Raw genomic sequence first — 12,655 nt, forward strand, 5'->3', positions numbered from 1 at the left:
AGGGCTGAATGGCCTACTCTTGCACCTATTTTCTATGTTTCTATGTTACTAGGCACAGAACCCCATTGTGACCTCGGGAGGAAAATGCCATGTATTGATTAGTACATTGCCTGGCTGCTGTCTTGTACTAGAACACCAGTCATATAGTGTACATTTTATGAACATCCTGTTTTAACAGAAGAAAAAAAAAACATTTCTTCTCCCAAGCATAAAAACACCAAGGAGTGCTTTAGACATGAGAGGTTAGGCAGGTACGGACATGGTGCAACAAGAACTGAGAAACTTGTTCTTCAAGAAACACTGGTGCAAGTTAAGGCTTTCAAAACGCTGCTTTGGATAAAATGGAGACTCGTGGAGTTAAAAATATTATTAGGCATGCAGTCCAATTGAAAAGTAGAATTAACCACCAGGTGGCGCCCACAATGGCTGCCTCGCAAACAGTCTGTCTGACCATTCCTTTATTGTTTTAATAGTATGTGTTAAATGTATGGTTTTAGTATTCTTTAGCTTGTTTTATGTGGGGTGGTGATTGGGAGAATCTTTTTAAAATATTTTACCACTGTGGTGGATGTTTATGTTAACTTTTATGTAGTTGTGCGTCTTGCTGCTCTTTCTTTAGTATGTCTGTATGGCAATTCGCATATCACTGTACCTTTATTGGTACACTGGACAATAAAAGACCTTTGAAACCTTCGCATTAGCTCCCAAGGTCCTATGGAAGAAAATTAACTGCACTTTTATTGCTGTTATCTACAGGATTTTGCTGTCAAGTCTGATCCAATAACAACAGCGGATGAGCCTCAGACATGATTCATTGGTTGTAAAACAACTCGAGGCTGTTCTGAGGCCATGCACATCTTAATTACAATCCTGTCCGTCATTTTGTACCTGGCCTCAGAGAGCTTTCATTTTGAAGCTTATGGACACAGGGTTAAGAATGCAAGAATAGATTCTGCTGCTAAAGGCACCATACAGTGTTACATTACAACTACCGACCACAGAAAGACAACATTAAAAATAATAGGTGCAGGAGTAGGCCATTCGGCCCTTCGATCCCGCACCGCCATTCAATATGTTCATGACTGATCATCCAAAATCAGTAACCCGTTCCTGCTTTTCCCCATATCCCTCGATTCATTTAGCCCCTTAATTCCGTTAGCCCTAAGAGCTATATCTAACTCTCTCTTGAAAACATCCAGTGAATTATCCCCCACTGTCTTCCGTGGCAGAGAATTCCACAGATTCACAACTCTCTGGGTGAAAACGTATTTCCTCTTCTCAGTCCGAAATGACCTCCCCATTATTCTATTGTCTATTGTCTTAAACTGTGACCCCTGGTTTTGGACTCTCCCAAAATTTGGGAACATTTTTCCTGCATTTAGCCTATCCAATCCATTAAGTATTTTATATGTTTCTATAAGATCTATCTCATCCATGTAAATTTCTGTGAATACAAGCCCAGTTGACCCATTCTTTCATCATATGTCAGTCCCGCCATCCCGGGAATTAACCAGGTGAACCTACGCTGCACTCCCTCAATAGCAAGAATGTCCTCCCTCAAATTAGGAGACCAAAGTAAAGGGAAGCTAGTCGTTGTGAATGTGGATCATACAAATATATATATTTTTTAAATTAAAACAGCAGGAATGGCACTGATTTTGGATGATCAACTATGATCATATTGAATGGTGGCACTGGCTCGAAGGGCCGAATGGCCTACACCTGCACCTATTTTCTATGAAACATCACCCATTACTTCTCTCCAGCTATGTCCCGCTGAGTTACTCCAGCATGTTGTTTACCTTCAAGCTGCAGAATTACATTGATCTGTATTAACCCTTTGCTGACAACACCATTGCCAACATTAATAACACTAATGGTTGATTCAGTTTTGTCAGTAAGTACTCTGTGCATAGAATTAAAGTACAGAACTGGTCGAAGCTGGTACTTACACTTCAAACATACTCCTTCATCCTAGCTTCATATTAAATCGTTTGGAGAATATATTGCATGGTTTAAAAACCTCAAGGCTATTTGGCACAACATTCCTTTAATGGACAAATGAATTATTTAATGGTCAAATGAATTTTGTTTGAACCATAAGAGGAACCTTATCCGGAATTAATGTTATAGAATTGCCAAGAGTCGGCTTTTAGATGAGGCCAGGTTGTGCAGCAATGGGAAACTGCCTCAGAGGGAGGCGGGTTCTCTGGATACTTTCAAGACAGAGCTAGATAGCTCTCTTAAAGATAACGGAGTCAGGGGATATAGGGAGAAGGCAGGAACAGGGTACTGATTGGGGATGATCAGCCATGATCACATTAAATGGTGGTGCTGGCTCTTCATTTCACTTGCACTTTATGTGGATAGGTTGATTGATTGGATAGGTACATGGATGGGAAAGGAATGGAGGGTTATGGTCTGAGTGCAGGTAGATGGGACTAGGGGAAAATAAGTGTTCGGCACGGACTTGAAGGGCCGAGATAGCCTGTTTCCGTGCTGTAATTATTATATGGTTATATTGATTGATTAGCTCGAAGGGCCGAATGGCCTACTCCTGCACCTATTGTCTATTGTCAATTGAAACAGTTCAGCTGTTTCACCAATGATTGCACAATGTTCAGCTTTATTTCTTAAACCTTAGAAAATGTTGCATGCAGCAAGATTGAGACAACATTCAGGTATGGGCTGGTAGGTGGTAATGTTAACACCGCCCCAGTGTGAGACAAAGATCATGTACGACAAGTCTACTTCTTCTTTCGTGTGGCGTGCACAGCCTAAAGTTGTAGGACAACTTGTTCTATTTGATCTTCTGTTTGTGCACGTCAAATTGATTGCATTAGTCGAAACTGGGCGGACCACGTGAAGGTTGCAATCTTCCACCCCTGTACGACAGGTGATGTCTACTCACCTATCAAGGACAACATCACTATCAAGTCTCCCACCATCTGGAAGTCAGCACTGAAACAGGCCCTTCGGCCCAACTTGTTCATGCAAACCAAAATGCCCCATCTATACTAGTCTCACCTGCCTGCCTTTGGCCCATATCCTTCTAAGATGTTACTCCAGAACAAGGGGTCACAGTTTAAGGATAAGGGGGAAATCTTTTAGGACCGAGATGAGGAAAACATTTTTCACACAGAGAGTGGTGAATCTGTGGAATTCTCTGCCACAGAAGGTAGTTGAGGCCACAGTTCATTGGCTATATTTAAGAGGGGGTTAGATGTGGCCCTTGTGGCTAATGGGATCAGGGGGTATGGAGAGAAGGCAGGGATGGGATACTGAGTTGGATGATCAGCCATGATCATATCGAATGGCGGTGCAGGCTTGAAGGGCCGAATGGCCTACTCCTGCACCTATTGTCTATGTTTCTATGTAAAACTTTCCTATACATGTACCTGTCCAAATGTCTTAAATATTCAACTACCTGCTCTCCCAGCTAGTTCCATATACCCATCCCCACACTGTGTGGAAAAATTGCCCCTCAGGTTCCTATAACCAAACATTGCAAATCTCAGATGCTCGTTGCTCCACTCCCTCTCTCCACCAGGGGGTGGTGCGGCCCGCGCGTACACCGATGACGCGCGCCTCCGCCGACGCGCGTCCCCGCCAGGAGGCGCGGGGACGCGCCTGTGTTGACATTTGAACAGGGTGAGTGGAGTGGGCGCAGTAACAGGTAGGAGATTGATCCTGGGTGTTGCTCCAAGCTGAAGAAAAGTTGCCCCAAATTGGCAGGACCTTTGTTGGAACATGGACCAATTATTAAGAAAATTAATCCATCAGAAATCCATTGCTATTAATTGAAAAAAAAGTTACAATCTTATGGTTACTTTAATCAATTATTTCTATTTGTCATAACACTATAAGAGAAAAAAGTTTACAGAAATAATTGGCTCATTAATTCCAATAATATTAACCTATTGAATGATAAACAACACAAAATCCTCAAGCTTTGAGCATTTGCCCATTTTCTAAGGTATTTCATTTACCAGATCCACACCTGTTCTGTGTAGGAAGGAACTGCAGATGCTGGGTACTGATTGGGGACGATCAGCCATGATCACATTGCATGGTGGTGCTGGCTCGAAGGGCCGAATGGCCTACTCCTGCACTTATTTTCTATGTTTCTATGTTGGTTTAAACCGAAGATAGTTATAAAAAGTTTGAGTAACTCAGCGGGACAGGTAGAATCTCTGGAGAGGAGTGGGTGACGTTTCGGGTCGAGACCCTTCTTCAGACCTCAGAGCTAAAGGAGGTATGCTCCCATCCCTCTTGAATGCTATTTATCAAACTTGTTGTCCTTAAATTTGTTGATGCAGGTAGCTCAAGCCAGAGGAGTAATTCAATATTGGAGACGGAAATGGAGGAGAACATTAGCAGTGGCCATGAGGTGCCGTCGTACAAGAGGAAAGACAAGTCAAAGTGCTCCTGCTCATTGGAAGTGACCAGTGCAGAACCAAAGGAGGCCCAGTGGACTGAAGCAGACCTGCACCAGCTCATGAACCATGGAAAGCAAATGAAGGAGAATGAGGTGTTCCTGCCAGTTTCCACCTACGACACCTCGCCAGCCATGCAGGCACTGCAGGACGCTGCCCTACCAGAGCAGAGCAACGATGCATTTCACTCTCTGCGCCAGGGGAAGGCCGGCCAACATGGGGCAGACGAGGAGGTGCCCCAATACGATGTGACACTGATGGAAGAAAAACTTCAACCGATAGAACAGCAGCTTCAATATCTGCTGAAAAAGGCAGAGGAATTTCAGACACACCTGGTCTACAGGTAAATGAAAAATCTGAAAATACATTAAAAAAAAAAAGGATGAGCCATTTAGCTTTAATTTGGTGTCCTGGCAGATTCCATATTGCTATATTTAAGAGGGAGTTAGACGTGGCCCTTGTGGCTAAAGGGATCAGGGGGTATGGAGAGGAGGCAGGTACAGGATACTGAGTTGGATGATCAGCCATGATCATATTGAATGGCGGTGCAGGCTCGAAAGGCCGAATGGCCTACTCCTGCAGAGTCGAAGGGCCGAATGGCCTACTCCTGCACCTATTTTCTATATTTCTATTCATTCCATCTGCAATGGAACACAGAGGAGAGACAAGACTTTGCCTTCCATCACAGTGAGGAGTTGATTCACTGTGATGGATGCTTGTGTAAATTGTGTTAATTGTGTGTCTTGGTTTTTTCTTGTTGTATGACTGCAGAAACCAAATTTCGTTTGAACTTCAAAATTTGAGGTTCAAATGACAATAAATAAATTGTATATATTTAAAAAAAATTGTACTTCAATGCTGGATATATACTGACGAAGGGTCTCGACCTAAAACGTCACCCCTTCCTTCTTGCCAGAGATGCTGGCTGGCCCGCTGAGCTACTCCAGCATTTTTGTCCATCATCGATTTTTCCAGCATCTGCAATTCTTTCTCAAACATAATCCTCCTGGAATTTAGTTTAGTTTTAAAGGTGCAGCGGTGGAGTTTCTGCCTCACAGTTCCAGCGATCCAGAGTTAAGGGCCTGTCCCACTTACGTGACCTTTACAGGAGACTGCCAGCACCCGTCATAGGTCGCCGAAATTTTCAACATGTTGAAAATTCAACCACGACCAGAAAGACTCTTTGGAGACCTCTCACCACCATAGGAGACCTCTCACGACCGAGGTCTCCTATGGTTATGAGAGGTCACCCGCAACATGTCGCCAGGGGTCGCCTGTATGGTCGTGAGGTCTCCCATGATCATAGAAACATAGAAATTAGGTGCAGGAGTAGGCCATTCGGCCCTTCGAGCCTGCACCGCCATTCAATATGATCATGGCTGATCATCCAACTCAGTATCCCGTACCTGCCTTCTCTCCATACCCCCTGATCCCCTTAGCCACAAGGGCCACATCTAACTCCCTCTTAAATATAGCCAATGAACTGGCCTCAACTACCCTCTGTGGCAGAGAGTTCCAGAGATTCACCACTCTCTGCATGAAAAAAGTTCTTCTCATCTCGGTTTTAAAGGATTTCCCCTTTATCCTTAAGCTGTGACCCCTTGTCCTGGACTTCCCCAACATCGGGAACAATCTTCCTGCATCTAGCCTGTCCAACCCCTTAAGAATTTTGTAAGTTTCTATAAGATCCCCTCTCAATCTTCTAAATTCTAGAGAGTATAAACCAAGTCTATCCAGTCTTTCTTCATAAGACAGTCCTGACATCCCAGGAATCAGTCTGGTGAACCGTCTCTGCACTCCCTCTATGGCAATAATGTCCTTCCTCAGATGTCTTAGCATCTTTCTGGTCGCTGCTGAATCTTCAACATGTTGAAAATTTTGGCCACCTATGACGAGTGCCGGCAGTCGCCTGTAAAGGTTGCGTAAGTGGGACAGGCCCTTTAGCAGGTTCTCCCCGTGACCAGCGTGGGTTTTCTCCGGGTGCTCCGGTTGAAACAATCAAGTAAATGCAGAGTCTTTTACCCAGCGTAGGGGAATCAAAAACGAGAGGACATGGGTTTATGGTGAGGGTGGAACGATTTAATAGGAACCTGAAGGGGAAACCTTTTCCACACAAAAGGGTGGTGGGTGTGTGGAATGAGCTGCCCGAGGTAATTGAGGCAGGTACTAATTTAAAAAACATTTACATGGAGAGGACGAGCCAAATGCAGGCAGGTGGGACCAGTGTGGATGGGTCGTGTTGGTCAAAACATGGGCAAGTTGGGCCAATGGGCCTTTTTCCACGCATTATGATTCTACGACCATGTCTTTGTCTTCATCGTGGTGTGCTTCCCATCCCTACAGCAGAGACAGAATCCACAACGAGGAGTTTGCACGGGCTGTGCCCATCTTCGTGAAAACCTGCCAGCCATATTTTGCCTACCTGGAGTCTACAGCAAGGAGCCTCCATTCCGACAGGAAGCCTCTCCCCGAATACATCCAGAAGCGGGTAATGCTTTCCGTGCAAGTCAAGTCAAGTTTATTTGTCACATACACATACGAGATGTGCAGTGAAATGAAAAGTGGCAATGCTCACGGACTTTGTGCCAAAAAAAACAAACTCCAAACAGAATGGAACAGAATCACATATTCAACATATTACATATTTTGGGAGGAAAGAAAAAGGAAAAAAACAACAATTAAAAAAAAACAGTAGAATGGTGCAGTAAAGTTAGTCCCTGGTGAGATAGGAGTTTACAGTCCGAATGGCCTCTGGGAAGAAACTCCTTCTCATCCTCTCCGTTCTCACAGCATGGCGACGGAGGCGTTTGCCTGACCGTAGCAGCTGTGGGAGAAACAGTTAATGTTCTTTGTCAGAACTTTACCTCAGATTTCCAGCATCTGCAGTATTTTTGTTTTGACAAATTATGGGCCAAAAATGCAGGCAGGTGGGACTAGTGTGGATGGGACGTTGATAGGTTTGGGCAAGTTGGGCAGAAGGGCCAGTTTCCACAGTATGACTATGATTTGGCATATTATGCCATGGTGGCCCAGCAGTAGAGTTGCTGCCTCACAGCGCCAGAGACCCAGGTTCGATCCTGGCTACGGGTACCTGTCTTCCCGTGACCTGCGTGGGTTTTCTCCGAGAATTTTGGTTTCCTCCCACACGGCAGGTTTGTAGATCAATTTATTTTTTAGATTATAGAAACAGCGAGGAAACAGGCCCTTCGGCCCATCGAGACCGCACCGACCAGCGATCTCCGCACACTAACACTATCCTACACACACTCAGGATAATTGACACTTATACCAAAGCCAATTAACCTACACACCTGTCCATCTTTGAAATGCAAAGATCTCAGCGAAGGATCTTGGAGAGAAACTCACGCAGGTCACGGGGAGAACGTCCAAACTCCATACAGACAGCGCCCATAGTCGGGATTGAACCCGGGTCTCCGGCGCTGCAAGGCAACAACTCTACCTCTGTGCCATGTGTGTAGGATAGTGATATTGTGGGGTCCGCTGTGGCCAAAGGGCCCAGTTCCGCACTGTATCTCTAAACTAAGCCAAACCGATGCCGAGCCCTGGCTGGTCCTGTGCTCCACCATGCCCGTTTGCAGTGTCTGCCTGGTACTTACTGTGTTTTCCCAGCTTTTGCAGTTCTCCCAGCAGCTGGCCTCGAGTCTGGAGCAGCTGGTTCTAATGTATGCATCCTTCGGCTTCATCTCGCTGGAGGAGACAGACCCTTGCAGGTAATGGGGGGGGGGTCCTTTACTTACATGGTGGACAAGGGACGCGGATACCATGGGGGAAGACAGACAGCACGCTTCGTCAACCCAGCAGCTTTGGAAGCCAAGCCACGTTGGAAGCAAAGCCATGCTCATATGTTTAGAAGCCCATCAGGTCTACTCCGCCATTTCAATCATAACTGATCTATCTTCCCCTCTCAACCCCCATTCCCCTTCTCCTTCTCCTTGCATATGGCGAGCACAGCCTAAAGTTGCAGGACAACTTGTTCCATACTTGATATTTAAGAAGGAGTTAGATGTGGTCCTTGTGGCTAAAGGGATCAGGGTATGGATAGAAGGCAGGTACAGGATACTGAGTTGGATGATCAGCCATGATCATATTGAATGGTGCAGGCTCGAAGGGCTGAATGGCCTACACCTGCACCTATTGTCTATGTTTCTATGCAAGAGAGACATGAAAATATTCATTCCCCTCACTCCGAAGCGCTCATCACTTCAGTTTTACAGAACAAATTTGCCTTTCCAGCATCTCCTACTTCTACAGAGGAGAGTTCCGCCTCGGCCAGTGGTTTCGTGTTTCCATCTATCGATACTGTATGCCGGTCCCATACACGGTAGCAAGGGAGCCAAGCCTGCTCTTCAAGAAAATCCGCTGGAACGTGGACACAAGTGAAGGGACGCCCTTTGGAGATGCAACTGAACCCAGCACGGAGTAGTGAGTATGTGTAATGGGGGGCTCCAGGTCAACTGATACTAGCTGGAGGGCTCATGTACAAAGAGTGACTCGTGTTTCATGACCACTTTTGGGCCAAACTTTCCCCATTCAATTAATTCCCCAGTCAATGAATGGTGACCACTGTCGCTCAATGTTGCTGTTATTGTCTCATGCATGAAGGGCAACTGCACAGTGAAATTATTTACTTACAAACCGTTAAGTGGAGTGTTGCCAAACCCAACCCCTTCCCCAATTAACAATACGTTTACAAAAATAAAAGTCCACTGATCCCACCTGCAAGAGGTGAAGAAGCATTGTGGGAAGTGCAATGATTTGTATTGCAACATGCTACAACCAATCTAACACCATCCAGGTGTTTTAGTGCCATGGTCAATGCTTCTGGTTCATCGTCTCACCTGTCAAAGGGTTTTAAACCCCATTGAGATCATTGGGCTTTATCTATGGAACTGATGCATGATGACCATATTCTGCCCTCTGTATCTTCCCCTTTGCTCTATCCCTTGTACTTTAGTTTGAGTTGACCAGATCTCTCATCTGCTTGGATAGCATGCAAAAATAGCTTTTCTCCGCACCTCAATGCATGTGACAATGCCCAAACTATTCATTGGTCTCTATTGGGTTTAATAAATAGCCCATGTTTCAGGATTTCTCCCCCCCCCCCCCACCCCACTCCCCCCACAAATGACAGCAGGATAAACATTAAAACACACGACAGATGAGATTGTAGCTAACGTTCCAATCGAGGAAAGAAGTCAAAAGATGGTAGTACCACCATGAATTCTTGGCAATCATGTCTCCTAGTGTAGACCACCTGACAGTCTCTGGTGCAGGGGTGGCAGTGGAGTTTTGACCAAAGATCCTATAGGGTGATTTCACCAAATGTCAAATGAGCGTAGATCCCCCCTCACGTGACCGAAAAATTTAACTGGAGGACATATGTCACATCGGTACATGTTAGTGAATGGGGAAACACGCACTTTCCCCACCCGTTAAAAACATGGAAAACGGACGAGTTTTGAGCTGAAATTTTCTGTGCTAGTCGGGGTGACTGTGAAGCACAGCGACCTAAATTTTCAGGCAAAAAAAAAGATAGAAAGTAAGGTAATTACAAGAGGGAACTGAAGGTGGAAAACAGCGGAAGTGAACAGCCGACATTTGCCGTGGAGATTTAAAGATCCAAAATATCGGGAATTATCACGTTTGCTCGCTGAATTTCATCAAAATTAAGGCATTGTTAACTTAGCCAGATGGTCCACTCGACGAAAAAGACGTTGTACGGTCATGGGCAGATCCATGGGTAATTTTTGGCCCCATTTCCGTAACCGGCTTCCGTCTCCGCACCAAAGATCCCGTAGTGGAGCAAAGATACTAGTGCGGAGACGGAAGCCGGTTACGGAAACATCCTCGTAAAAATAAAAGTTCTTTGGGAAAAATCTTCTCCTCATTTTCAGAATTATAATTTATTAACACAAACTGTTCCCCCGCAACGTTGATTACACTGCGAGTCGGATCGGGTTACTGAAATGGATGAAAAAAAGGCCCACATTCCGCCCCTTTGCGTACTACTCTCAAGCCCATTGCATTTAGAAGGAGTGGTCTATCTTGCTCCGCTATAGGATCTTTGGGTTTTGACCGCTCGTGTCTGATAGAGTTGCCAGTCCATCACCACTGTCCCATTGTCATCCGCTGCAGTTATTTCCTGTGCTACAAGGAGGCAAGTCAAGTGATGACCATCCAGCAACAGGGACCCAAAGCGGGAACATCGACAACGGGCAAGAGCCGGAGACTCTGGTCTATTGGTCGTTGGGTTCAGGTGGAACCAGCCCCAGAGGAACCAGACCTCCTTTGTTGGTAACTATTGTTATTGTGCTTTTGACAAAAAGATGGAAAATATATTTAAGTAACATGTAGGAAGGAACTGCAGATGCTGGTTTACATAGAAACACAGAAAATAGGTGCAGGAGGAGGCCATTCAGCCCTTCGAGCCAGCACCACCATTCATTGTGATCATCCCCAATCAATAACCCGTGCCTGTCTTCTCCCCATATCCCTTGACTCCACTAGCCCCTAGAGCTCCATCTAACTCTCTCTTAAACCCATCCAGTGATCTGGCCTCCACTGCCCTCTGTGGCAGGGAATTCCACAAATTCACAACTTTCTGGGTGAAAACGTTTTTTTCTCACCTCAGCCTTAAATGGTCTCCCCTTTATTCTAAGGCCCCCCAGAGATGCTGCCTGACCTGCTAAGTTACTCCAGCACTTTGTGTCCATCAAAGGTTCCTACATCTCAACTGGGGATCAGATCACCTCACTCCTTTGTGGAGGGGGAGGGGAAGGAAAGAAAATAAAATGGCCATGTTACAAAAACTAGCCCTGATCAATAGACAATCGACAATAGGTGCAGGAGTAGGCCATCCAGCCCTTCGAGCCAGCACCGCCATTCAATGTGATCATGGCTGATCATCTCCAATCAGTACCCCGTTCCTGCCTTCTCCCCATATCCCCTGACTCCACTATCTTTAAGAGCCCTATCTAGCTCTTCCTTGAAAGAATCCACCGCCCTCTGAGGCAGATAATTCCACAGACTCACCACTCTCTGTGAGAAAAAGTGTTTCCTCATCTCGGTTCTAAATGGCTTACTCCTTATTTTTAAACTGTGGCCCCTGGTTCTGGACTCCCCAAATCAGATCAAAACAGGATGGTCGGTCTCTTGTAGCTTCATTGGTAATGAATAGCTTTGGAAAAATGGTCAGGATATTCCCTCATAATGTATCTACACGCTGTATTGTAACATATTGTAACGTATAGTCTTTCCGCTGACTGGATAGCACGCAACAAAAGCGTTTTGCTGTACCTCCATACAATACAGCGTGACAATAAACCAAAGCTGTGACTGGAGAGGTTCTATAAATAAATCTCCGTGCGATTAACGCGTTCCTCTGGTTTCCAGGTTTCTGTACAAGCAACCCCGTGGAGACTACGAGCTCCTCGTCACCATTGGGTTTGAAGAACCAACACAGATTGCTGCCACGGACCTCCTGGTGGACATCCTGATGAGTCGGCGGGATGTCAGCGTCCCTGGGAACTGCTCCTCCTCTAAACCAAAACCATTCCCTTACCTGCAGGTCCTGGGTCACCTGGAGTCGGCCACTACCTGCCAGGTTGTTTCAGATGGGCTCAGCGCAGATGCCTTTACAAGTTGACTTAGCCTTGGGGGCAGCTATGGCCAATACTCAACTCTCCCTGGAATGGATGTTGGTCAACTTTGAGTGTTTGAGCACAGATGGGGGGGGGGAGAGAGAGAAATATGCATAACACTTACAATTCAGACTACCAAATGACAGTGCCATTGTATAAACAAGTATTAAATGATTTTGATTGATTACATTTTTAAATCACAATTTCTACAGGTATTGCAGATTCAAACTTGTACATGAGGTTCACTGTTGGAGGGTAGAATTCATTGTTAGGCACATTCTTCCTGAAGACACCAACCAACATGGATTTGGAATACCTGGAGACCTTGCATTCATTGTTCAAGTGTAATGTCGTTGTTGGCAACCAGGCTGCCTGCAAGGAATTTGGACTCAAAATGCTGGAGTAACTCAGCGGGACAGGCAGCATCTCTAGAGAGAAGGAATGGGTCGAAGCCCTTCTTCAGCCACTTCTTGACCCAAAATGTCACCCATTCCTTCTCTCCCCATAGATGCTGCCTGTCCCGCTGAGTTACTCCAGCATTTTGTGTTGATCTTTGGT

General features: G+C 45.5%; 1 protein-coding gene across 1 annotated transcript; it reads left to right on the forward strand.

Annotated features, from left to right (window-relative positions):
* Positions 1 to 3,025: 3,025 nt before the first annotated feature.
* On the forward strand, positions 3,026 to 12,188 carry c39h19orf67 (chromosome 39 C19orf67 homolog). The gene is made up of 6 exons (XM_055664134.1): positions 3,026 to 4,779; positions 6,780 to 6,924; positions 8,067 to 8,167; positions 8,691 to 8,879; positions 10,593 to 10,751; positions 11,850 to 12,188. Exons 1-6 carry the CDS (start codon positions 4,277 to 4,279, stop codon positions 12,100 to 12,102), a joined length of 1,350 nt encoding a protein of 449 aa, XP_055520109.1. The 5' UTR covers positions 3,026 to 4,276; the 3' UTR covers positions 12,103 to 12,188.
* Positions 12,189 to 12,655: the final 467 nt, after the last annotated feature.

Source organism: Leucoraja erinacea, chromosome 39 (assembly GCF_028641065.1).
Source record: "Leucoraja erinacea ecotype New England chromosome 39, Leri_hhj_1, whole genome shotgun sequence".
Taxonomy (NCBI): domain Eukaryota; kingdom Metazoa; phylum Chordata; class Chondrichthyes; order Rajiformes; family Rajidae; genus Leucoraja; species Leucoraja erinaceus.

Bases quoted from the DNA above. Each gene is read 5' to 3' on its own strand.
- c39h19orf67 (XM_055664134.1), top strand. From the start codon at position 4,277: ATGCTATTTATCAAACTTGTTGTCCTTAAATTTGTTGATGCAGGTAGC. The intron at 8,880-10,592 runs GTGAGTATGTGT...CATCCGCTGCAG, and splicing joins ACTGAACCCAGCACGGAGTA to TTATTTCCTGTGCTACAAGG. The intron at 10,752-11,849 runs GTAACTATTGTT...TCTGGTTTCCAG, and splicing joins GAACCAGACCTCCTTTGTTG to GTTTCTGTACAAGCAACCCC.